This window comes from Phyllobates terribilis, unplaced genomic scaffold (assembly GCF_046119375.1).
Source record: "Phyllobates terribilis strain yellow unplaced genomic scaffold, ASM4611937v1 Scaffold_4__5_contigs__length_816908805, whole genome shotgun sequence".
In the NCBI taxonomy this organism is placed as follows: Eukaryota; Metazoa; Chordata; class Amphibia; order Anura; family Dendrobatidae; genus Phyllobates; species Phyllobates terribilis.
Window position 1 is genome coordinate 90,068,790 of NW_027362764.1, and position 26,257 is coordinate 90,095,046.

Below are 26,257 nucleotides of genomic sequence, written 5' to 3' on the forward strand. Positions count from 1 at the left end.
GGCGCCCAGGTTTTTATGCATTGATGAGTTCACCAGTGCTTTCTTTCTTTCTCAGGATGTTCCAAACTGTAGATTTTGCCACTCCTAATATTGTAGCAATTTCTCACATGGGTTTTTTCTGTTTTTGCAGCTTAAGGATGGCTTGTTTCACCTGCATGGAGAGCTCCTTTGACCACATGTTTACTTCACAGCAAAACCTTTCAAATGAAAGCACCACACCTCAAATCAACTCCAGGCCTTTTATCTGCTTAATTGAGAATGACATAACGAAGGGATTGCCCACACCTGTCCATGAAATAGCCTTGAAGTCAATTGTCCAATTACTTTTGGTCCCTTTAAAAACAGGGTGGCACATGTTAAGGAGCTGAAACTCCTAAACCCTTCATCCAATTTTAATGTGGATACCCTCAAATGAAAGCTGAAAGTCTGAACTTCAACTGCATCTGAATTGTTTTGTTTAAAATTCATTGTGGTAATGTCTAGAACCAAAATTAGAAAAAGGTTGTCCCTGTCCAAATATATATGGACCTAACTGTATGCAGTTTGTATGTGAAATCTGGTGACAGATCCGCTTTAACTCCTAAGCCCAAATGGACATAACCCCCTTTACAATAAACAATGAGCGGGAGGGGACGGGGGGGGGACGGGGATAGAAATAAAATAACGTAATATTGTTGTTTTTTTCGGTCACCATGACTCCCTTAAAAAAAAAAATAAATAAAAAAAAAAAAAAATTACAACAAAAAAATAAAATAAAAACGTCATATGTACCCCAAAGTAGTATCAATGAAAAAGTCAGCTCGTCAGGCAAAGAACAAGCGCTCATACAGCTCCATAGATAGAAAAATAATGTTACAATAACATAAAATCTATGCAAGTTTGGGTACTGCCATAATTATACTGACGGATGCCATAAAAACAGAACCCAAACAATGGAAGAATTTTAATTTTTCCCCCACAATTTTATCCCATTTGGAAATTTGCAGCCTTCAGAAATAAAGGGACCTATAATAATAGGTCTTGTGAGACAACCCATCTAAGGCGATCCTGCAGCCGCCTTACTAAAGGCTTATTTGGCGTCGCACACAATTACCTGCTGTCCATCTTTTTCTCACTGGTGGTTTAGTAGTCTGCGCTTTATAACCATTCTGCCCTTATTCCGCTACAAATCCGCTCTGCGTGCAGCGACGTCCAGGTGAGCCGGCGCTGAGCTCCTGTTTATACACAGCAGTTAATCTTAGGAGGCGGAGCTGCAGGGGAGGAAGATATCAGCAGCCCGACCAATAACGAGACAGGGGCGTGTCTCAGACTACCTCAGACTCCTGCAAGCTCTGTAGTAAAGCTGTAGTCACAGATCTGCTCTAAATCAAGCTCAGAAAAACCCAGCAAGGAAAAATAAATGGCAAGTAAGCCGCACCTTATGACTTGCATCTCTTTATGAAGCACTTAAAGACTTAAGCACTTAACATAGAAGTACATTTAAATAAAAGGTACAAATTATGTTCCACTACAGAATCGATTGTATGGTTGTAAAAAAAAGCACTGGGTTGAACAGTCCAAAAAAAATATATAATATATACACATACATACATATATACACAGAGGTTGTCTAGTCTACATTTACACAGTTTGAACGAGACAGTAAATGTATCCCAATTTACTTAGAATGCTAAAAAAAAAAAATAAAATAAGGGTATTTGACACTCCATTGAGACTTTGGGGGGTTAGGAATGTCAGACTGCACGGCCTACAACTGTACGAATATCTGTCGCACTAAGAAGACGCCCAAGGGCATAGGAAAGAAAGATACGGAAACCCCATTTTAGGTCATTTTATTTAATAAATAAAGTTCAGTTAAACAGTACTGTAAAAAGTGAACACCTGCTAAAATAAAAAGGCACTTAAAAACAAGAAATGTGACAAACCTGAAACAGAGGCAAAGCGAATGGTCTGAGGGGTAATATACAATGAATCTGTATGGCACAAATGTAGAACAAACCATAATGTAACAAAAGGCAGTATATAATGAGATGGTCACAGTGTCTGTAACCAAACGTTACAGATTCAGGTGAAATCCTAATGATGGATGAAGAAGAGAAGAAAAAAGTGAACAAGAAAGGTAAGGAAGCACCAGATTTAGGAAAAGTAAAATTAAAAGGGTTGTCTAGCTATTAGAGGGAAAAAAAAAAAAAAAAGTCTGTCCTTACAGAAACCGCATGTCTGTCTATAGGCTGCATCTAGTATTGCAGCTCGATCCTATCTACAGGAACAGACATGAGCTGCAGTACCAGACAACCAAAAGAAGGGGCGAGGTGCCGTTTCCCCAGAAATAAAAAGTAGCCCTTTATTTATTTTTTTTTTTCTCTTCTGGACAACCCCTTTAAGTTGAAAAACAAGGGCACGCTTTGGACAACATTTAAGGCCTTTAAACAAATAATGCACTGCGATTTTTGGCTAGGTAAAGTTAGGCAGCAATTGCCGCAGAGCTGGAATTTACCGAGGATGCTCCAGGACCATTATTACATCCGCTTGCTTTTCTGCTCACTTTCACTTGCATTCTGTCATAATATACATTACAAAGCGCTCGCTGAACCTTCCGAACATGCTGAAGTCTGAGGTATGCACCGTTCATATTGGCCTGTGTGTAAATTCCAGCCCCACCGTCCCTGTGAAGCAGACCTACAATCATGATTGGAAAAGCCTTCAGTGATTTATCCTCCGTCCCCAAAGAAATATCTGCCTACACAAAAGGTCAGAAAGGCACGACGTGACCTTCAGTGACTTATGGGTTGAGCATTCAACGTGGTTTTCGACAGTCCAATGGCACTGATTGCGTTTTCTTGCAAACCAGATTTTTGCAAAAAATTCTCTTTTTTTTTTTTACATAAACTGTACAAGTGAAAATCTGAACATCAAACACTGTTACGCGTCAGTAAATCATTGCAGTACGACCCCGATCTGATGCCAGCGGGTGGGGATTGGAAACAAAAATGGTTACTTTGCATACACAGTGTAGTAAAATGTACGCAAAAATTACTTTTCATTTTCCCTCATATTTCGGATTCACCACTGTTGTCACCGCACTCTTGTAGATGGGATTTTCACCCTAAAAAGATGAAACAAAAAAAATTAATAAAAAAAAGTGGAAAGAAATGTAGAATAATTGCAGCAGAAAAGGAAATGGTGCGTGAAATAAAGCATTCCTGCTGAATACACAACAGCACACAGTGCAGTCACAGCACGAGGAGGCGAACAACGGCGGCCGCGAGGAGGCGCACACAGCGGCCGCGAGGAGGCGCACACAGCGGCCGCGAGGAGGCGCACACAGCGGCCATGACTTAACACAACTCGTGTGTAAAGGTGAAACTGTATATCTAACTAATGGCTCAAACCAATCTCCAGACACTGGCAAATTAATAAAGGACAAGATTTCATGTTAATGGTCAATAAGCAAAATAAAAATGGGGGGGGGGGGGGACAAAAACCTGTCCCTAACATTATCGGGTCTGTTGCCTTATGTCAGTGGTTTCCAACCTGCGGGTCAGCAGCTGTTCGAAAACTATAACTCAGCATTTCCTTTTTCCTGGTACAAATGAAATGCTTTAGAGACTTGGACTTCAGAAGTTCATGAAAATGGTTAAAAGGGATTGTCCACCACCAGACAAAAACTCTAAAATGGTCCCATTGTGCTACATAACCTCCGCTCCTGCACCACTTTTAGCCACATGTCCCCCACCAGTCACCTGATATTAATATCACATAACAGCTGATCAGCTGCAGCCTTCACAAATCACATCTGCGTGAAAAGAACAGTGTTTCTCCCCCCAGTCCAGAGCCTCTCATACAGCCAAATCATTTCTCATACTTTGCACTGATGAGGGGCAACACCCTGAAACAGAGTGTCTGCAAATTAAGATTCTGGTTTGCCTTTTATTTCAAGTCATATTACAAGGCTCGTTAAAGGGTCGATATTGACTTTTAGGATCGCAGCTTTCAATAGGTGGCAGAGTATGGGCAGCAGGCTGCACAGGAGTGGAATACCCCTTTCATAGACACAGAATGGGAACATGAAAGTATTTAGGAGTTTATGTAGATTCATGTAATATGTCGACTATTTCCAGCGGTTGTGCATACTAACCAGGGGAGGAAGTAGTTACACTATTATGGAAAAAACTAACCACTGTCCCAACTGGGCAGAAGCAAAAGTTCAGGCAGTGAAGTCACATAACTCAAAGGAAATACATGAGTAATCCTGGGAAGCCTCCCATAAAGGACAGAGGTTTCTAAGGGGACATCAATGTGAAAAACAGATGGAAGCAGGATTTGCGCTTCATGAAAATGTGGTTAGATATTGGAATAGTATCTTCTAAAGTTGGGAGAGAAAGCAAACTAGAGCTGGACGCTGAGCTTGGAGAATATAGGAATGCTAGACTATGGCATGAGACTACTTAAAGAATAAAGTGAAGGAATGAAAGTAGCCATTTAAAGGCTAACCTAAGTTTTTGAAAACTTTATTCATGGTCTAGCTACCATTAAGTAGTTATGATGTGTATGTATGTGTGTCTGGTTCTAAAGACCCTCACTAATTGCAAAAAAGTTCAGCTAATCCTAATGCCTCATTCAGACGTCTGATGTACGAGTATGGACCGCAATGCAAGGACTGGCTAAAAGCGTAAGCAAAGAGGTGTACAAACCCAAAGAAAGTCTATGGTCCATACACTGGCCTGCTCGATGCCCTATCAATGTTTGGGTGGCACGCACCAACTGGAGTAACAGACCATGGTGAGGGGCTCCAGAAATAGGACCACTCCAGATTAGATCGTTTTCGCTCAGCTGCAAACTAAAATGGGGATGTCACATGGAACAATCCCTTTAAATTACTCAAGACCAGGCTGCCAAAAGTGCTGCAGATGCTAACATGTATATGGCTAACCCTAGAAGGTACTTTGTGGAAACATCCAAGACTCTTTGTGCCTGTAGGGTTACAGGATGCAGAGTTATATTTTAATTAGGTTGCCAAAGAACCCATTAAAACTCAAGCCACTTGCAAACAAGTTTTGTAAGAATACACCAGCCATCACCAGTAAACACTCACTGGGACACACAGTGTTAATAGAAGACAGAGCAGTGTGCAAGAAACATGCAAGAAAAAAGGCACAGGAAAAAAAAGAGGATACAAACTGAGATTTAGAGAGCGGCTTTACGTCCATAATTTGGATTCTTGAAATTATTTATAGGACTCTTGTAAATAGGATTCTCTTGCTGGAGAAAGGAATCCACAAAGAAAGAGGATCACATTGACAGAAGAAATCAGACAACGCAAGGACAGTAAAATCAGACGAGGCGCTGACCGTTCATCCACGGGGCGGTTTATGATATGACAATCGCTCTGTATTATTGGGTTGTTTGATTGACATTATATACGAAAAGCCTGTCTTAATGTAATTACAGGACATGCAGAAAAAAGGTCTATTCATCCAGTAATGTGTTAGTATAGTGTGCACAGAGACCAGAGGTGTAAACCAGAGCTTCTGGGCTTAACTGCAAACTGTAGAAAATGGGATATGACTAGTGTTGAGCGAGTATGTTCTGTCCGAGTATGTTCTATTAACCCTTTCACCGAGTATGCTCGGGCTGAGCTCCGAGTATTTATAGCTGCTCAGTGATATGGTTGAATCTTTCCCGTGTGCATGATTTGCAACTGTTTGACAGCTTTATTACATGTGAGGAATGTCTATTTCTTACACATTCCTCACATGCAATAAAGCTGTCAAACAGTTGCAGATCATGCACACGGGAGCGATTCAACCATATCACCGAGCAGCTATAAATACTTGGTGCTCGCCCGAGCATACTCGGCAAAAGGGTTAACAGAACATACTCGGACAGAACATACTCGCTCAACACTAGATATGACCTAAAATAATCTCTCTGTCACTCCAGCTCTAATACCTGCCTGGCACCGCCTTCTCCTGCTTGACTGATGACTCCTTGTTCCTGAAGTCACACAGCATAGATGCCATCAGTCAACCAGGAGGAGGTGGCACTGTGAGGGGAATAGAGCTGGAGTGACAGAGGCTTCAGATCTAGCATAGTCCTTCTGCCTCATTTACATATCAATTCAAATGCTGATTTCTCAGTAGCCAAGGAACAGACTGGCCATGTAGAAGTAGTGCTAGGCTGGTCTTTGAAAGAGCTGCAGTCATACAAATAGTTTGATTTCCTTTCAGGCATATAAAGTTATGTGATGGGGGTCCATGTAAACAATAGCACTAATTGTCTCCTCCCTTAAACAAGCCTTAGTTTTTCTTCAAAGGTTTTTTCATTTCATTTTCTTGAATAGGAGAACAACACTCCTCTGCATTTCAGCTTCCTTTTTAGGGGTGGGGAGATGCACTCTTGATTGACAGATGGGACCAGCAGTGTGGTTGTGCCACTGGCCCAAATTAGATGGGGAAAATCGTAGGTCACCAGTTTTTAATAGAGCCTAGGAAATGCACTTAACAACTGAATATGTTAGCTCCATAGTTACTCGTGCTCCCAGATCTTTGCACTTTTTACCTAGCACAGAGCAGTACATCCACAAGGAATCTAGCAGTATGGGTGTGTTGCTTTATTTCCAATGACAATATAGATTATGTATGATTATATAGATCACAGGTTTAACTATGTGAACCAGACAAGCATAAAAATGTATGGATGTATGGCCACTTTAATCTTATTTTAATATACCTATGGTATAGCAGTCATAGGTAAGATTGCAAATCGAGAAAAAGGGAGAACAAGAAAGTGGAATGAAGAAAAAAAAGGTTATGAGTAAAAGATAAATAGAAAAAAAAGAGTAATTCCCGACGGTGTCCCCCACCTATGTTATAAAGTGTGCTCCGGCTGTATTCGGGACTCCCTTGGGTCACACATTTATGGCTACCTCTCCTTTCTACAGGAAACCCATTACCTTTATAGAAAATACAATCTTGCGCTCAAATACAACACACAGCCCGTCTGATACTTACAGCGTCCCATTTGGCGTTCATTTTTTCTTTTTCGAATTTAGCAAACTCTCTTCTGTCGTGGATGATCATAAGAAGCTTCCAGATCAGCAGCAGCGCCAGCCCGATGAGAACGATCCCAGCCACCACACCAGCAACGATGGGGATTATGTCAGGGCCGCTGGGACATTCTGTAAGGAAAAGATATAAAAAAAATAATCAATGAATGAAGATGCCATGGTGGGTTTAACTGGCTGCACTGATAAACTGTGGAGCAAACGGAGGATTACCTGGATCCTTCACCACGTGTACATGGACCTCAGAGTTTGCATTGACAGAGTAGGTGAAGTAGAACCAGCAGTCATCGGCGTCCTTCTCTTTGCAGTGAGTGAGGGCGTCCGCCTGTCCTGGCTGAGGTAACTTATCACGGCTATCCACCATGGTGTAGTTGAAATGAAAGCACTGACTATTGCATACGGCTTGTTTTTCTCCTTTTTGAAAGGCTCTACATTGAACACATTCCCTAAACACAAAAATAAAAAAACATGAAAAATTAGAATTTACATAAAATGCAAGAAGTCATCTTTCCAATGAGGGCATAGAAGATACAAGAAGAAAAGAAGAAAATACAGTGGGGGACATGTTACTGGAATATCAGGTGTGGGGCAAAGTAGAGACGCATCAGGTAGGTGCAGACATGTAACCAATTCAATCTTTAAAAGGTTTTTCCCATCTCCATAAATGAGTATTGTCAGATAAGCTGGAATTTGTATTTACATGCACTATTAAAATTTTCAGCCGTTCTTAGGATACTAACATTTGTTTACAGCTCGTCGTCTTGGTGACCAACCACCGCTGTTAGCCAGCAGAACATGTGCAGTGCTTACAAGTAGAGATGAGAGAACCCGAATTGTAAAGTTCGGGGTTCGTACCAGACGGCTAGTGTCCGATGGTGAACTCCGAACACGGACTTCTCCTGGAATTCTGTTTCACAGTTCGAGAAGAGAACGAAAGATTTTCCTGCTCCAAAAGTTTGGGTCCCCATTGATATCTATGGGGTTTGGGTACAGTTCTGGTACCCGAACTTTGGACTAAAGTTCGGTCGAACACTACCTTACACTGGTCCACTCATCTTTATTTACAAGCTCTTTTCTATTGAGCTTGTAAGCAATGCTCTGAATCTGGCTAGGATCGCTGGAGCGCACCATTACATCCATATCCTGACCAGCTGCAGTGCAGTGCTTACAAGCTTGACAGCAGCGGTGGTCTGTCTCCTAGGCAGATTGCTGTGAACAAAAGAAAAAAGGGATTAAATATTTCAAGCACTGCTGCAAATAGAAAAAGTGCTGTATTTTACAAGCACTGTCTGACAATATCCCATCTATGATAATAATGGGAGAAACACTACAGAGGTGGATTCACACTGGGTATTTTTCCATCATGGATTTGACTACAATGAATCTGCTGAAAAATCTGAATGCAACACAAGTGGCTTTTAATGCAAATTTGCAATGTAAGCGATACAGCATACCAACATCAAAATGTCACACATCATTTTGCTGAGATTTGCAGTGATCAAATCAACAGCAAAAAAATGTGTGAAGCCATCCTTAAAGCACCACTCCAGTAATTTTCTTCATTTTATTTCAGCACTGGAATGATACCACTAACGCAAGCTCCCTGACCCTAGTATTATGCTCACCAGCTGTCGTCTTCAGCTCTTCCCAGCATCTTGTGACCAGAAGTCAGAGGTAACGGTCACAAGCTCCCAATGTAAGTCTATGAGAGCCTTGTTGTGTCACTTATAGACTTACATGGAGTTGTGACTTCCGCCCGCCCAGCAAACACTGGAGCGATTGAGAAGGTCACAACCTGCAGAAAACAACCGGAGCGGCGCCGACAACAGATGAAGATGGCGGCTGGTGAGTATATTACTATGTGAAGGGAACTTAGATTAGTGACACCACTCCAGTGCTGTAATGGTGTAAATATATATATATATATAAAAAAAAATACTGAAAGCACTACTGCAGCGGATTTGTCTACTGCTAGGATGCTGTCTGGAAAAGAGGCACTTATTAAAAGTATATAATATATATATATATATATATATGGCAAAATAAGGTAGAAACTTCTAGAGTGTGACTACTCCCTTAATGATACTTACTTGTGCTCAGTGCAAACGCCAGCACAGGTCTGACACATCTCACAGGTTTGTCCCTGGAATTTAGGATCTGTACATTTACACCTTCCACATTCACATACGCCTCTTCCGTTGCATAGTTGGCCATTGGATGCCACACATGTTGACTTATCCTCGGAGCAATCACATGCAGTTCCAGAGAAGTTAGTGAAACACTCGCATACTCTACATTTACAAACTCCATTACCTGGCAGAGAAAACGACCGGTTATAATCAGATACAGGTGAGAAAGCAGTTCACACAGGCGGGATGTGTGCTCATATTTACCTCCGCAGATCTGTCCATTAGACCTGTCACAGTTGAAATTGTCACAGTCGCAGTATTTGCCAGAATACACTTCATTGGGGTTGTCCCTCTTCTTACACACACATTGCCCGCAGATACAATCACCGCTGTTGCTGCAAATCTCAGAGCTGTTCTCCTTCCTGCACTGAGCGTCCATATCTTCATTGCTGACCTGCTCTGTACTGCACTCACACTGTTTCCCGATACGGCCATCGTTACACCTGGATAGAAAGGGAGATCCAACGTGAGGTGAGAATGCACAGCCACAATAAGCTTTAAACCGCCGGCCCAGCCGCAAGGTGGCCCAATCAGCTGGCCCATCCGCAAGGTGGCCCAATCAGCCGGCCAGGTCCAATTGTGATGCTCACATTCCCATTGTAGGGATTTATCAGTGGATCAGGACCAAAACGGGCTCTGACTGGTAAGTAGACCTGCCATTTAGGAGATACTCTGACCCAGTCACCTAGTAATCACGTTCTGCTTAATATATCCCAACTCCTGACAGATCTCCTTGTCAAAAACTAATCGGTTATACACCTCTCCTCTCAGTGGTTCCAGCACTATGGACGATTAGTGTAGGTGTTTTGCATGACCACAATGACATGAATATACCTGCAGGCTCCACATTCAAATGTGCCATTTCCATAGTGGCATTCTGGGCTATCAGGGGTGCCGGACTGTTGGCAATCACATTCACAGATATATGTCAAAAGGATTTCTACTTCTTCCGTAAAACCTAAAGGTTTGATTCTAATATATTCTGTTCGGTCTTTCTTGGGACACTTAAGAGCAGTCACACTGATCTCAAACTGAACCTAAAATAAAGAAGAAAAAAAAAAATCAGATTAGCAGGAAACATGTTAGCACATAATGCAGTACAAGGGTACTATAACCATTTCATGTACTGAGAAGCATTCTCACACCGACCTGATCTCCCAGGGAGATGTTGGAGCATTTCCTTCCATTCTCTCCTGTACCGATAACCCCGTTCTTACAGAATGACTTATAGTTAATAGATACGCCTTCTGGTAATTTGCTGTTTTCTAAAATCAGTTCTGAAGACAATGACTGGAAAGAAGAAAAAAAATACATATAAAATGGTTTTCTAATCCACATTCACTGGATACCAGAGTTTTTTTCATCTATAAAAGTCAATGTACTCACGTTGTAGGAGTCAATGATCAACTGAATAACGTTACTGGAGTTTGAGGACAGAGTTCCTACGGCGGACTTTGGTATCAGATTCTTTAATTCCTATTACAATGACATCAGTTCAGACTTTATATTATCTGCTCGTATTATACATTTATCTACTGAAAATTAGGTAGACCCTGTACCTTGTAAACTGGCTGGAAATCCTCAGTGACAGCAAAGATAGTCTGGATGTTATTCTCACTAAGTTTCTGTACTATATGAGCAATTGACGGATAGTCCTGTGAGGAAAGGAAAAAATATGGATTAATCGGGACAAATCTTTTACAAGGGGTGACCCTGGAATCAAAACATAGCAACTACCCAGTACATAGGTGACAAATGTCACGTCAAATGTTGCATTTGCCTTTGATGCAGGCTCGCAAGACTGCATTTTTTCCCGGCAGATGATGGCTGAATCATTCAGCCAACATCTGCCTCCAACAGCCGAGGGTGGAGAGGAGTGCTGTCTGTGGCTGTTAACCTGTTAAATACTGCTGTCAATCGCTGACAGAGGTATTTAACACACGCCAGCAGGGGGTGCATCATTCCATGCAATTATTGGCACACCCATGATGGGATCACAGGTTGCTGATTGGTTGCCATGACAGCGGGGGATCTGTTGAAGACCCTAATGCCTGTCATTGAGATACTCCTGGCGTTCAAAGGAGACAGTGATTTTCTCTATATATAGAAGTGCTGATTCATTGCACAAGCGATCAGATGATCACAACTTCAAGTCCTCTAAGGGGACTAACAAAGTGCAGTAAAAATTGAGAAAAAAAAAAAGTTTTAAAAGTAAACAAATACAAAAGGTTCAAATCATCCCCCTTTTGCCCCATTAAAATATTTTTAAAAAATACATATATTTGGTATCGCTGCGTTCAGAACAGTTCAATCTATGAAAATATAAAATAAATTAATCCGAGTAATCCTGTGAATAGGTGATGGACAAGATGTGATCCCACAATCTTAACAAAAATGCCCAATTAGACGTAGGATGGTCAGCACTCAGAATGGGTAAGACATCTGCTAGTCCGTTCTCAGTGCTGCTTTTTATCACCAGTTGGATGAATTTTGCACAAAACCCCAACATGTGGCAGAAGGAGAGAACAGAGGAGCAGTATGTGCAGGGAACCGGACGGTACCTTACATAGGTTAGGTAGTGCCGTCATGTTCCCTGCAAATATCATAGAATGGGACCTTAACTGTTATTAGATGCATTCATTTACAGGCTGTAAGTACAGACTTACATAATAATGGCTCATTGTGTACATGTTATTATGCATGTGACATTTCCCGTCATTCGGCAGCACGATGCCTCCCAATTTTCCATCTCCAGCAAAATGGAAGCCGGCATCAGTAGAGAAGACCAACAATCGCGTCACGTTCCTCCAACCAATTTGCTCCTGAAAAATGGTTGGAGCATGAAGATTATCATTATGACAGACACGCAAGACTGATCTGCTTAATTTCTACTGTAAATGGGATTCCACTGGAAGATCTTGCTGACTACTTTTAGATGTTAGATCCGGCATAGTCCACCTGTCTACTCCGGTCCGATTAATATGTTCAAATGCAGCATAGATATTACACACATTTACATCATTTAGGACTACGTTTGGGAAAAGCCACCTTAAAAAAAAAAGTTTTTTCCAGCCAATAAAAATTAAATTCAATTAAAGTTCACTAATAAGTCAGAAACTCACTTAAAGATCTTTATAATTTCCTTATTCACTGGACGCTGCGTCCCTTTTGTGGTGCTTTGGATCCCATGTTAGACACAGACCAGATTTTCCGACGCTGGCACATGTCTGAGGCAGTGAGTGAAGGGGGATGGCTAAAGCAGGCCACTTTCTGCCTACATATAAGGGGGCTGGCTTAGCTATTGAAATTAGTAGTCAGCCGTCCACCTTAACTCACTGCAGTCTATTAGTCTGGCATGACAACTCACAACCATAGGTTCCCTTACTTGGTCAGACAGAACAGATGCAAAGGTCGATATTAAGAAACCTTTGACCTCGGCCAACATTGAGGGAGTCCGAGTGGCACCTACAGCGATCATGTAGGCAGAGATTCTACGCTCATGCCATCACTATGATGTCCATGCGCTCCAGTAAAGGACATGACAAGTGTTGCCACCATGGACAACCCCTTTCAGGATGGATAAAAAGTTATTATCCCTTGAAACTTAATGCTACAATTCCTTAAAGGCTGTCGTTGTGCATGCCAGTCTTAAAGAGGTTGTCCATTACTTTTTGATTGAGGACCTATCCTTAGGATACCGCAACTTCAATTTGTGCAAAAATATTGCAACATTTGAAGGCGTTTTAACCCAAAATTATGGCGAAAAAAATACTCATGAATCGGACCCCAAGTGTCAATAATGTATTTGTAGATACTACTTACCCCACACACTGCAACCTGCATAATTGCATCAAAGCCGCCTTCTGGGGAATCCAGGTTACCAGAGATCTGCTGTTTGCCTACCAGATCATTAAAGAGCCGGCCATCACTCGTCAGATTGAGGACGTTTTTGAAGCTAAATGGACTGGTGCAGTTCTGGTCAGTGGTGCAGGGGTTCAGGAGCTTAGCAGGAGTGGTGCTGATGTACGGCATAACCGTTTTCTCAACAAAAGATCCAAAACCTAGAATAAAACAAAAAGACCACAGATAAGTACCAGAGGCTAAATGTATTACACCATATAGTTATGTGCAAAGTAGTAAAGCATTTAGGGGGACGCTCACTTAGGCCAGATTATCATAAAAAAAAAAAAAAGTACCGACATCTGTGCAAGGGTGCTTTCACATTGCGTTTTGTGTTCCCGTTGGGGCATACGTCCCAAATTCCCAGCAAAAAGGGATCTGGACGTATGCCGTGATGGGGGGGCCATAGACCGCAATGGTGACGGTAGAGCGAACGTGCGCTCTGCCGTGCACTTTTTTGGGGGTGTACGCCCACAGGAGGTGGACATTAAGACACAGCAGCCTACGTCTGAGTACCCACCTCCTATGGGTGTACACTCCCAAAAAAAGTGCATGGCAGAGCGCACATTCGCTCTTCCGTCACCATTGTGGTCTATAGCTCCCATAACAGCATGCGTCCAGACCCCATTTTGCGGGGAATTTTAGTACGTATGCCCCGACGGGGACACCGATTGCAATGTGAAAGCACCCTAAAGCCAAAAATGTCAATTTTTGTACAAAACAGGCAGTCTATAAAACATTTCCCCTTCGCCTCTACAATAGGCTCACACCTTCCAACAATCAATTATCGCAGAATATGTAGAGTACCCTACTTAAGTCCGGAAGTATGACGCCTACACAGGCAGTGGAAAATTCAGCTCATTCAGTCCTACAGGCGAGTTTCACACCAGTGTAAAAAGGATGAATAATTCATTATGTTGTACAAACGAGTGTCCCATGTCAATCAGGTTTAATGCGACCTGAACTGAGTCAGAGACAGGCAGAGCGCACGCATGCGCAACATAGCTAGAGACAGGCAGAGCGCACGCATGCGCAACATAGCCAGAGACAGGCAGAGCGCACGCATGCGCAACATAGCCAGAGACAGGCAGAGCGCACGCATGCGCAACATAGCCAGAGACAGGCAGAGCGCACGCATGCGCAACATAGCCAGAGACAGGCAGAGCGCACGCATGCGCAACATAGCCAGAGACAGGCAGAGCGCACGCATGCGCAACATATCCAGAGACAGGCAGAGCGCACGCATGCGCAACATATCCAGAGACAGGCAGAGCACACGCATGCAGAAGATAGCCAGAGGTGGGCAGAGCGTAAGATATCAGCAGGTATACATAGACAAATCTACAGACAGACAGATCCAACTTCCGGAACTGATGGCATCAAGATGGTTAGACAGGCAGAGCGCCCACATGTTAGTCAGAGACAGGCAGAGTGCAAGATATCTGCAGGTATATAGACAGATCTAGAGATAGATATTTAATTTCTAGTTGAAACTGAAAAAGTGAATTTGCACACACAGTTAAATATTGCATAATAAGGAAAACCGCCAAACCCTCAGAAAAATCTATATAAATGAACAGGCGGAAGTACAGATAAGCCACCCACAATGTGAGAACAGAGCTCGCTCCTAACCTCTCTCAACACATCCAGGCACAAAACACTAGATGAGAAAGCTGAATATATTACTGGTTGTCCAGCATTTCCCAGAGTGTTGCGCTAATTGTGCTCACATTAGTCCATGCAACCAGTAGGAGGAGAAAATAATTCTCCATCTCAACGACACACACTAGGCTACTATCATAGGAGGCCACTGAAATTATAAGTAGGTTATGGGAATGTGGGAAGAAACCCCATGCAAACAAACTCCAGATCTTGTCCTTAGAAGTAATCCCAGAAGCCATCGCTGCAAAGTAACATTTTGCTAACCTCTGCACCATACAATATCCCACCACCCACACCTAGATACGTGCCATTGATCCGCTCTAGTTACACAGGACATTACTCTGACTTCTGCCCTCCTGTCACTTTTAGCCTTACCTATCCTAAAATCTGATGTAATCTGCTCCATTTCCCTCATGAGTGCGGTGCCGAGGCTTTTCACATTCTCCAAATCGTCCTTCATGGAGTATGACAGGTCCATAAGATAGTACAGATCAATAGGATAATCTTCTGCTCGTCTGAAAGTTAAATTGAATGTCTGGGGCTCACCTACACAAGGAAAATACAGAATAGATAAGAGAAGGATGAGAACTTCACCCGGTCTAGAAACTTCACAAGAAGCGACCCCAGCCACGTACCGGATCTCAGCTCAAATCGGAGCTGCTGGGGGCGGATCTGGGTGATGTTCGCAGGGTCCATACGTTCTCCTTTGGCCTTATTGGTTATGGCATTATCTTTTAGCTTTTCCTTGCTGCCTCTGGGGTTTTGGATACTTTCTTCAGGGCATCCTTTACTTTTTAATGCAGCCAAGTCGTCACAACGAGCAGATGTTGGTTCACCTTCCTGCAAAAAGTCCTACAATAAAAAAGGGGAAACATTAAAGAATGCTAGTATTACACCGACTTAAAACAAATCATATGTGGATTTCCTTTAAGAAATATTTGTATTAAACACTAGGAACAAGAATTTTAGCATTTCAATCTATAACTTAGAAGAGGACTTCGACCTCTGCATTAAAAAAGGAAGACTGGTTGTTATAAAAATACTTGGAAAGTAATCAGTATATAACACTGCAGCAGACTTCAGATCTTAAATTTAGATCGCTTAGAATTAAAATAGCAGCATCACATTTAATATTATACTTGCTCATGCTGGATGGTACATTTTGTGTTTTTGGACATTACTTAATTTTCTACCACTTCTTGGTTGACTTACTTTCCATTGGTTTTTTTTTAACCAAAACTTTAAAGCATCTGTAGCCACATCCCTTATCTAATGAGGAACAAAAAAAGTGTCTAAAAAAACACTCCATGTGGAGCACAGCACATGTGCCAATGTGTTACAATGATGCAGGGAGTTAAAAGATGGATCTTTAAGCATGCTGATAGTTTATTTATCTCAAGTAAAAAAGCAGCACATGAATTTTTTTTTCCCTTTGATGTTTTACAGCGAAAAAAAGTGGAGGGTTGTGACTTCAGCAATGTGTGAACTACGTCCTGTGTGATAGAACAGAGCAGCACCATTAGGGTCTCCTAAAAATGGGATTCATTCAATCTCCATGCTGGAGAAGATGCTGCAGATTCTGCCTGCAAACCAAGACCAGGGAGACACAACCCAAGTGTTGCAGTCTCATCTCTTACAATGTAAAATTAAAAGGGTATTCCTATCTCCAAGATCCTATCCCAATATGTAGTAGGTGTAATAGTAATATTAGCAAATACCTTAAATTAGAAATGTAGGATAGTTCTTCAGATTGGCCATGTCCCTTACCTCATGCAGGGCATTGCAGTAGCTCAGGTATCCAGGGTTACGACCACTAAGAGCTATCACTATATGAGTGGATGTAACCATGGATACCTAAGCTACTGCAATGCCCTGCACATGGGGTAATAAACAGAGAATCTAAAACTAAACTTTCTAATTGGAGGTATTTGCCATTATTACACCTACTACAAATTGGGATAAGATCTTGGAGAAGGGAATACCCCTTTAAGTGATAAAACTATAGCCATGTATCCATAATGTATTTAGGAAGGAAAACAGAAAATCCTACAGAACATGAAAGGTTGACACCGAAGTCATCTGGAAAAAACATAGCACAATAAGGGCCTTTATCACTGATCAGCGATATTATCAGTCAATCGGCACTGGTTTAAAAGGCTCCATTACATGGGCTGATGCGAGCTGTAAGGGGAGCAATGATCGTTAGCTCCCCATACAGTCTGCATATTGCTTATCATTGCCATCTAGCACCAGCTTTACTCATCCCTACTTACCACTTTGGTGCACCATCCACAGTTTGGTCCGGCTTGTATACACTCTCCACATGATTTGGCATTTGCTTTTAAACATTCAGTTCCACCTATAAATGGAGAAACCAGATTACAATAATTATCACCTTTCATAAAATCATCGACAAGTTTAGACCCGCAAACCGACCAAGTAAACCCCCAGAAGAGGTCGGCTTAGGCTGTGTACCCACGATGCGTTTTTCAAGCGTTTTTGCTGCGGAACTTTCCGTAGCGTAAACGCTTGGGAAACGCATGGTAAGCCTCCTGCCATGGTCCCCTATGCAATTCCGCACTTTCAATGCCCATGCTGCGGATTTTTCCGCAGCGTTTATGCTGCGCTCAAAAATCCGCAGCATCTCCATTAATTTTGCGGAAGCGCTGCGTTCTCGCCGCCATTGACTTGCATTAGAACGCGCCAATTCCGCAAGACTGCATCTGTACATGCGTAATTGGCGCGTTCTAATGTGCGGATGGTACCAGAGTGTGGAGAAGAGAAGACTCTCCTCCACACCCAGGTACCATAGAAACTGTAAAAAAAAGAATAAAATAAAAAATAAAGATTATATTCACCTTCCAAAGGCCCCCGGTCTCCTTCCCTGTGCTTGCCAGCAGACTGAAGGACCTGCGCTGACGTCACAGTCATGTGATGGCAGGTCTTTCAGTGCAGTGTCCCGCGATCAGCTGGCAGCCAGGAAGGAGCGCAGCAACACACGCCGGGCCATCGGAAGGTAAGTATCAAGGTTTATTTTTTTATTTTTAACCAAAAGGTTACACTATATAAATCCATACTGTTTGCATGGATTTATATAGTGTGACCTAGTTGTCAAGCACTTTCAAAGTGATCCTAAAATTGCTTTGAAAGCGCTTGTCAATCCGCATGCGGAAACGCATGTGAATCCGCATGTATTACGCAGGAAAAACGCATGTACAATCCGCATGCGTTTTTACTGCCAGGGAGATGCAGAAATTTTCTGCTTCATTTCAGCATCGTGGGCACATAGCCTTATACTGCATATAACACTAGTTTCCAAGTAATGGTAAAGATTATTGCTGGCTGTAATCCCTCTCATTGGTGCTGGAATCAGTAAATATTAGCCCTGCCTTGGGTCCGCTAATCACACCCTCCTGGGCATGATTGACATCTTCCAATCAATCTACTACATTGCAGGATGACCAGAAATCTTATGCACGTGTGCGCCGTGCTGGCGGTACAACCAAAAAGTGCATTTCTAAAAGGATGACAATTGCCCCACCAGTACATTGCATGCATGTGCGAGGTTTCCGGCAGTCCTGACATGAAGTAGATTGTATGGGAGATGTCAATCACACTGTGCTGTGATTAGAGGATCTGAGCCAGGACTAGGCTGAGCAAAGTGACGCCATGCCGGACTAGTTTTGGCTCAATCACACATGACAAGCTGCAAAAATAAAAAAGTGCTTTGATAAAACACAGAAAGGTTAGATTGGAACTTTGAGCTTTATTGTTATTATGCTGCTGTTGGCATATACAGTGCTCACACCCCCTTTGAAAAGTAAGATTTTAATCAATATCTCGCTGAACGCAAGAACAATTTCCAAAATTTTGACAAGATGTAGTTTTATAGAAAATTTTTATAACCCATAACATGAGAGCAAGGTTAATAATCTCATTACATAAGTCTTTATTTTCTCAAACTTTTAAAACCAATTACATCCCACATCAGAAACTACTACATCTAGTATTCTGTATGACCTCCATGATTTTTAAAGGACAATACTAAGTATTCTAGGAGTGGAATGAACAAGTTGGGGACATATTGCAACATTTATCTTTGTCCATTTTTCAGGAACGACCTCAGAGCCTGGATGCTGGATGGAGAATGAGGACAACTTGTCTCTTCAGAATTCCATGAAATTGCAAAATAACAAATCTGGTTTGAAATTAATGGCCCATATTTGTGGGGGTATGTTATAGCATGGCATCCCACTGAAAATGCCGATTCTAAAAGAAACTAAAGGTTTTCTGAAATCTGTTGGGATGTACTCATTTATGCTGAGCACTTGGAACCAGATATTATAGTCTGTGTAGATAGATACATTATAAATAATATCGGGTGCCAAGGTGACCTTGCAGGATTTCTTTAGTATGGTCAGCCACTATCACTTCTGCAGATTGGCAAAACCCTAAAGAACTGTGCTTAAGCCGACAGAACAACCAAACGATTTTCTAGAAGATGGACTTGAGTCTGTTTCAGGTTTTCTCCAAAGCCCTCCTAAACAGCGCTCCGGTCAGATGGATATCTCTGGTGTTGATCCGGCACCTCCTATCCTTGTGATCGCCGTCCTCCTTCTCTGCTTCGTGTGGATGATGCGTCCTGCGCCGATGCACTTCTCTCTGCCCTGCTGAGAGAGCCAAGCATTGCAGTGCACATCCGCTCTTTGGCCTCTCCCCGCGCATGCGCACTACAGTACTTTGTTCTCTCTGCCTTGGTGAGGCTAGAGCAATGGAGCACGAGCACAACGGAGGACAGTGTGTGGATGATGGGACGCGTCCTCTGAACGAAGCAGAGAAAGAGGACGACGATCACAAGAAGAGAAGAGAAGTGCCGGATCAAGACTAGAGATGCACATCGGATCGGACCGCCCCATAGGGGAGTAATAAGAACTATTTTTTTTGCCTTGCAGAGCGGATTGGGGACATATACACAGCATTCTAGAATGCCGTATATGAGGGCGTACAGGTGTCGGCCCTGTATATGGGGAAAACCTGGTAACAGGTTCCCTTTACCTTCACCATTATAAAAAACAGTGACCTTCACAATACAGACAACCTGAAGGGTGCAGCCGAGGACCAATGTAAGTAGCATTTCCAAGGTAAACAGCAGACTTACCCTGTTGTGCACTGATGTATGACAGTGAATACATACACAGCCCCACAATGATCAGGATACGGGCCATCTACAAAACAAAGTACACAGATTTATGCACAATTCTAAGCACAATTTTCCTTACTTTTCTATGTCCATCTTGCACCCCACAATACGGTGGTGTTGCTAGCACCGCGCCCCAGGGGGCTGTGCTCTGTACATTGGTAACATGGACTGCTCTACAGATCCATTTACCAAGTTCAATTGTAATCCTCTACTGCCCTTTTGCTAAACTGCTAAACTCTTAAAGTGCCCAGATATCTTCAGAGTCACAAGCACAATACTGGGTAATCCAGTGCTCGTCAGGTGGTAGGAATATAACAAACATTCAAAGATTAATTCACATTTATATCATGAGCCCGTTCACACCCATTCATAATCCAGATTTAGGCTGTAGTTCTTCTGATTCGCTATGTCGATTACCTCATGTAGGGCATTGCAGTAGCTTAGATATCCATGGTTACGACCACTAAGAGCTGTCTGTCACGATATGAGTGATCGTAACCATGGATACCCAAGCTACTGCAATGCCCTGCACATGGGGTAAGCGACACAGAAATTTAGTATACTTCTTCTGATTTCCTAATTGAAGGTATTTTCTATTACACAATGGGATAGGATCTTGGAGATGAGCATATTCCTTTAAAGGCCCCGTCACACATAACGAGATCGCTATCGAGATCGTTGATACGTCACGGTTTTTGCGACGCAATAGCGATCTCACTAGCGATCTCGTTATGTCTAACAGGTAGCAACGATCAGGCCCCTGCTGTGAGATCGCTGATCGTTACAAAGCTTCCTGGACCATTCCTGGGTCGTTGCGCTCCCGCTGGGCAGTGTGCATCGCTGTATTTGACACCTTATCAACGACCTCGTTAGCGATTCAGAACTGAGACACGTAGGCGTGCATAAATTGGACTTTTCCGCACCCCTCGTCCCCGATTGGTGGTCGCTACAGCGTTCTCATTTTCCGCCGTGCATAATGAAGGCAACAGAATAGCGATTCCATCCTTTGTTTCTGACCTCGTGCTGGATTGCACATCCTAGCAGAATTCTCCGGGCTGTTGATATCCGTTCATTCGACTGAGCCCTGATTTTGCGCGGAAAAGTAATTTTATGCACGCCTTTGTGACACAGTACAGTCCCTATCAAGGTGTGGATCGTTGAAATAGCTGCTGTGTGAAAGCGTTAGTTAGATCGCTGGGAAGTTCTGCATGTTTGACAGCTCCCCAGCGATCAAAAACGACTCTCCAGCGATCCCAAAACCGTGACGTAATAACGATCTCGCTAGCGATCTCGTTATGTGTGACGGGGCCTTTAGTTTCTCACACACACACAGAAAAGATTCCAGAGCATCTCCAAGATAGCTGAGATAAAGTAATAATCATGAGGGCAGAACATTTTCTAAGACTTCCTGTCTCCGATCTCGTAGACTGATAACAGGGAACAACAGATATACAACAAAAAAAAACAAAACACCGTATTAGGCCTCTTTCAGACGTCCACGTTTGTTCACGTACGCGAATATAAATGGTACGAGTGTCATCAGTATTCTGGATCCAAGTTCCATCAGTGTTTTTCATATATGGATAAATAAAACGACAAAGCTCCTATACATTGCAGCGTTAATCACGGGCTGCACACTTCTATGCAATCCTTGTGCTGTCCGTGACTGTCACAAACCCATAGACTTTGTATTTGTACATTTCATAAGTCATGCTGGTTAAAAAATGGATGTGTCTTTTTTTGCAGACACATGTCCAGCAAAGAACAAAAACATGTGAACAATGGCATATAGATGGTAACGGGCAAGTGTTCTTTCAGTGAAAAGCACGCATAGAACATATACCTGAAAAACAGATGTCTGAATGAGGTCTTAGGCTATGTGCACCCTGTGTTTTTTTTTTTCTGCGCAAAAATGGGCCAAAAACGCTAGGTAATGCGTGTGCCAGCTAATGCAATGACAATCCTGATATGCTGTGCACATGATCAGGAGTTTTCCGGTCAGGATTGTCATTGCGTTTAAATCTGCAGCATGTCAATTCTTGGACGTTTTTGCAGCGTTTCACCCATTGAATTCAATTGAGTCAGTCAAATTCGCAGGTATAAATATATTTGCGGATTGGCTACGGATGTTTGATGTCTGAATTCTTTGTGCGTTTTTTGCCTCATTGACTTGAATTGAGTCAGTCAAATTTGACTGACTCAATTCAAGTCAATGAGGCAAAAAACGCACTTAGAATTGCCCGCAGGAGACTACGCCTCCCATCAGCCTACTAGCGGGAGCAGGCACAGCTGAGGGGAGAAGTATTTTCCTCAGCCGGCGTCTGTGCTCCATGTTAAAAACAAAAAAAAAAAAGATAAAATAAATTGCTATTAAATAAAAAAAAAAAAAAAACACTTTATACTCTCCTATCCGCCGTAATCCCGATGTCCCACGGCGATCCGATCACCCGGCAGCACGCTATACACTGACAGGAGCGCAATCGCTCCCGACAGTGTATAGCGATAAGCTGCCGGCACTGGAGTTCAATCAGCTGAGAGCTCCAGTGACCTCACTTACGGCACACCGGTGTTGCATGAGAATTTTCTCAGTCTTGCCGTGTCCATGTCAAATCTTTACTATGGGGTTAGTAATGGGGGGCATCTTATAGACGCTGCTGTTGAGGAGACTAGCGATTCCGCAAGAGAATTTGACGTTCTGCAGTCCTGAAAGACGCGCCGCATGTCAGTTTCCGCAGGTGATCCGCTATTCTTTTCTTCGTAGCATAGCCATGCAACATACACGGACTATGGCCCCATGGTACAGAGCAGCATGAACTCTATATAGCAGTATAGAGTCAGACAAAAGTCCAGATGAAATGTGCTTACGGCTCTTCATGAATATGGAGCATCAGCGAGCGACTGCTTGAGTAAGATTTGTGGCACAGGAAACACTGCCACATGAATACAAGTGGAGGTCGCCACACTGTCGTCCAGTTTGTTTAGTGTGAGAATGCCAAGTATCGCTCAATTTTAGAAGCCAAAATCTAGAATAGAATACTGCTGTTAAAGCTTTGATGTATCGGCCCAAAGGCTTTATTGTAAATCTTTGTTCCACAGTGGAATTTTTCTTTAAGAGCACGATAAAGGCGTCACTAAAGGGAAAAAGTAACAGTAGAAACAAGAATATTGCCTGTTTCTACAATCTGCACTCCACAGAAGTGGAGAGAAACCTCACGCTCTTTCATGTAGCAGCTAACAGCACAATGCTTTTGTTAGCAGGTCCCCATTTTTGGTAATCCTAAAAGCAGATGTTAGGCAGACTCCTGACAAGCAGCGCTCCCCGAGCCACAAGTATCTGAAGAGAGAAAGAAGAGATTCCTGCCCTACAACGTTCCCATATAAGGGCCGAGCACCGCGGGCAGCAAACACTCCGGGGGCCGGCACTATAGTCAGCCACTACATCACCACCAGTGTGAAAAGTAAAGCCTCGATAAGTGTACGGATTAGACATGTGCATTACATTACAGGGGCTATTCCTGCAGTGCTGCATGTGAGAACTGCTTACATGGACAGCAGGAGCCGCGGGAGCCAGCAGGAGCCCTTGGCACACAGGCAGTGCTGGCAGGTCAGCACTATGGGCACCTTCTACAGGAAGAGTATTGCTGGGCCCAACCTCATGCACAAAGTTCTAGTGTGGGCCGATATAGGTCCATACCATATTTCCATATAAATTTGTGGTGAAAGGATTATAGTGACCTGCACCATTAACTACACATTCAGGGGGACAGGGGGTTTCGCAGAGGAATCATATGGTGGACGACAGGGTCATGGACATGTATTACATCTAATATACACCATTAGGATCTGCCCTTACAATCCACTTCTCAGTTTTACTGAACTATTGGTGAAGGTGCCAGGAAACCCCTGAACCAGACACCAAATATGTCTATAGGCTCCCATGTACTCAGCTTATGGCAAAAAGAATATCCTTTTGGCATATGGCAGGCATATATGCAGAACCATTAGAAAAAAAAATTATATTACACGGACAATGGCCGACATATTCCACTATATATAGTGGCATATGTTGGAGATGCCCAGTAGGGAATACACCACAGACATACTTCTGATGTTGTAAAAAGTGGGATCCCTGTACATGCAAATTTATTTTTTTGCAATCCTGCCATGGATTTCTCTAGAAAATTGTCATGAATTCATAGCAAAATCTGCACCTGTAATTGTGTGCGCACACAACATCTTTAAGGCGTAGGTGTACCCGCCAAGTTTTGCTACAGAAAGACGTCGACTGTATTTTTCCTGAAGTGTCGTCTTTGGCGTATTTCATTGTTTCGCCACCAGACTTTTCTTCTGTATGCATGTATCAAGTAGTGAGTGGCTTCCATGCTGAAGCAGCCTGAAGAATGAACCGGTCACTTATTTTAACCGCTTTGCAAAAGACTGTAAAAAATAAAACAATTGAAATGTTGTGGATTTGAAAATATGCATCTTCTCAATTTGCGAGCAGAAAATATCTGCAGTATGCAGACGAGGTCTGTTAAGAGTAACTAAACATTATGACAATTTTTTTTTGTGTGTCCCTTTAGGAGTCTGCAAATCAGGGGATTCTTTTTCCTTAACCCTAGAACGCATGACCATAAAAATCTACTTTTTCACATACCTGGGGCCTTTTAGGCCCATGTGCAAATAACATGGAATAACTCAAACAAAAATGACAAACAACTATATACCTGAGGAATACCTAGAGTTTCAAAATTCTAACTAAAGTAATCTTGCAGAAAATAGAAAACAATTAACAGGGCGGGCCTGCGAGGCCCCAGGTATGCGTTCTAGGGTTAAACGACCACCAATTCATCAAAAGACACCAGAAAAGAGCACAGCTCATAGTACGGATTCAATAGAAAGTCTATCAAGTTTTGTCACGAACATTGACATTGTTGTCTGGTGTGGTTCATCAGCTTGAAAATTAGTGCAGAAAATGCACAACTCATTCACAGCGAATGGATTCAGCTTAAGGGCCCTTTCACACGTCAGTATCTCCGGTACGAGTGGTGACAGTTTCCACACGTATCGGAGACACTGACACATGCAGACCCATTCAAATCTATGGGTCTGTGCACATCTCAGTGCGTTTTCACGGACCGTATGTCCGTATGCTCCACACGGAGACAAGTCCGTTTTTTTTGCGGACACGGTCCACAAAACTTACCACACGGATGACATCCTTGTGTCATCCGTGTGGCACGTACCGGCGCCTGGGAATTGGGCTGTTCCCAAGCCCCGTTGCTGAATGCTGCCCTCATCATGGTTCCCTGCTGGCACTGTGATCAGCACCAGCAGGGACCATGATGAGTGAAGTAGTAGTGTACTCTCAGTGTCCCCACCTGTAAAATTAAGAATAAAATGCTTATACTCACCTCTCCTAGGTGTCCCCCGCTGTCATCCATGTGACCGCTGCTGCAGAGAAGCCGGGGAGAATAATCTGCTCCAGAGCTGCAGCTCAGGAGCGGTGCCCTGTCACTCAATGAGCACAGCTCTGGAGTCACTCATTCTCCTCGGCTTCTCTGCAGCAGTGGTCACATGGATGACAGCTGGGGACACCTAGGAGAGGTGAGTATAACGATTATTTTATTCTTAATTTTACAGGTGGGGACACTGCGGGAGCAGACTACCACTACCCTCACCATGTTTCCTGCTGGTGCTGATCACAGCGCCGGCAGGGAACCATGATGAGGGCAGCGTTCAGCATCGGCGCCTGGGAACAGCGCTACCTGTAGCACTGATTCCCAGGCGCCCGTCCGTGTGATCCAGATGCGGCACGGGCATGGATATCTTCGGTACCGGAAATATCCGGATGTGTGAAACCGGCTTAAAAGTGGAAAGAACATTACACACGTTCCTTGGATGGCACGAATCGCTAGTGCTAGATGTAATGACAACAGATGGCAAACCCCAATGGAGAGTTGCAAATATACCACTCAGCAGAAAAAAAAAAAACAGAACTTCTCCTTCTTGCAACATTAGACATGGAAAACAACAGATAATCCTACAGGTAAATACACGCAGGGGGCACCCCCACAGCCTGTGCTTATAGGTCGGATCATGGGGATATGTTCACAAAAGTCAGATATGCAGGAAATAGACTTTCTACAGTTTCCAGACAAAAAATGTCCTGCTTATTAGCAGCAGCATTGTAGATGACATTTTAGGAAATCTTATCCACATTTTCTGGTGGCGCAGATT

At 43.0% G+C, this 26,257-nt stretch overlaps 1 protein-coding gene across 2 annotated transcripts in view; it reads right to left on the reverse strand.

Moving 5' to 3' along the window:
• Window positions 1-1,816: 1,816 nt before the first annotated feature.
• The window catches only part of ITGB1 (integrin subunit beta 1), a 35,798-nt gene continuing 11,357 nt past the window's right edge, over window positions 1,817-26,257 (reverse strand). The window contains exons 2-17 of one of the 2 annotated variants that reach the window (XM_073677630.1): window positions 19,976-20,042; window positions 17,091-17,176; window positions 15,453-15,669; window positions 15,193-15,363; window positions 13,078-13,316; window positions 11,922-12,077; window positions 10,815-10,910; window positions 10,642-10,731; window positions 10,405-10,545; window positions 10,090-10,292; window positions 9,460-9,698; window positions 9,157-9,379; window positions 7,280-7,512; window positions 7,014-7,180; window positions 5,182-5,262; window positions 1,817-3,106 (exon numbers count right to left, since the gene is read on the reverse strand). In XM_073677630.1, coding sequence (XP_073533731.1) covers window positions 5,188-5,262; window positions 7,014-7,180; window positions 7,280-7,512; window positions 9,157-9,379; window positions 9,460-9,698; window positions 10,090-10,292; window positions 10,405-10,545; window positions 10,642-10,731; window positions 10,815-10,910; window positions 11,922-12,077; window positions 13,078-13,316; window positions 15,193-15,363; window positions 15,453-15,669; window positions 17,091-17,176; window positions 19,976-20,042 — 2,403 coding nt within the window. In that variant the 3' untranslated portion in view covers window positions 1,817-3,106; window positions 5,182-5,187. The remainder of the gene's footprint in view (window positions 3,107-5,181; window positions 5,263-7,013; window positions 7,181-7,279; window positions 7,513-9,156; window positions 9,380-9,459; window positions 9,699-10,089; window positions 10,293-10,404; window positions 10,546-10,641; window positions 10,732-10,814; window positions 10,911-11,921; window positions 12,078-13,077; window positions 13,317-15,192; window positions 15,364-15,452; window positions 15,670-17,090; window positions 17,177-19,975; window positions 20,043-26,257) is intronic. The other variant, XM_073677631.1, reaches the window with a different exon arrangement.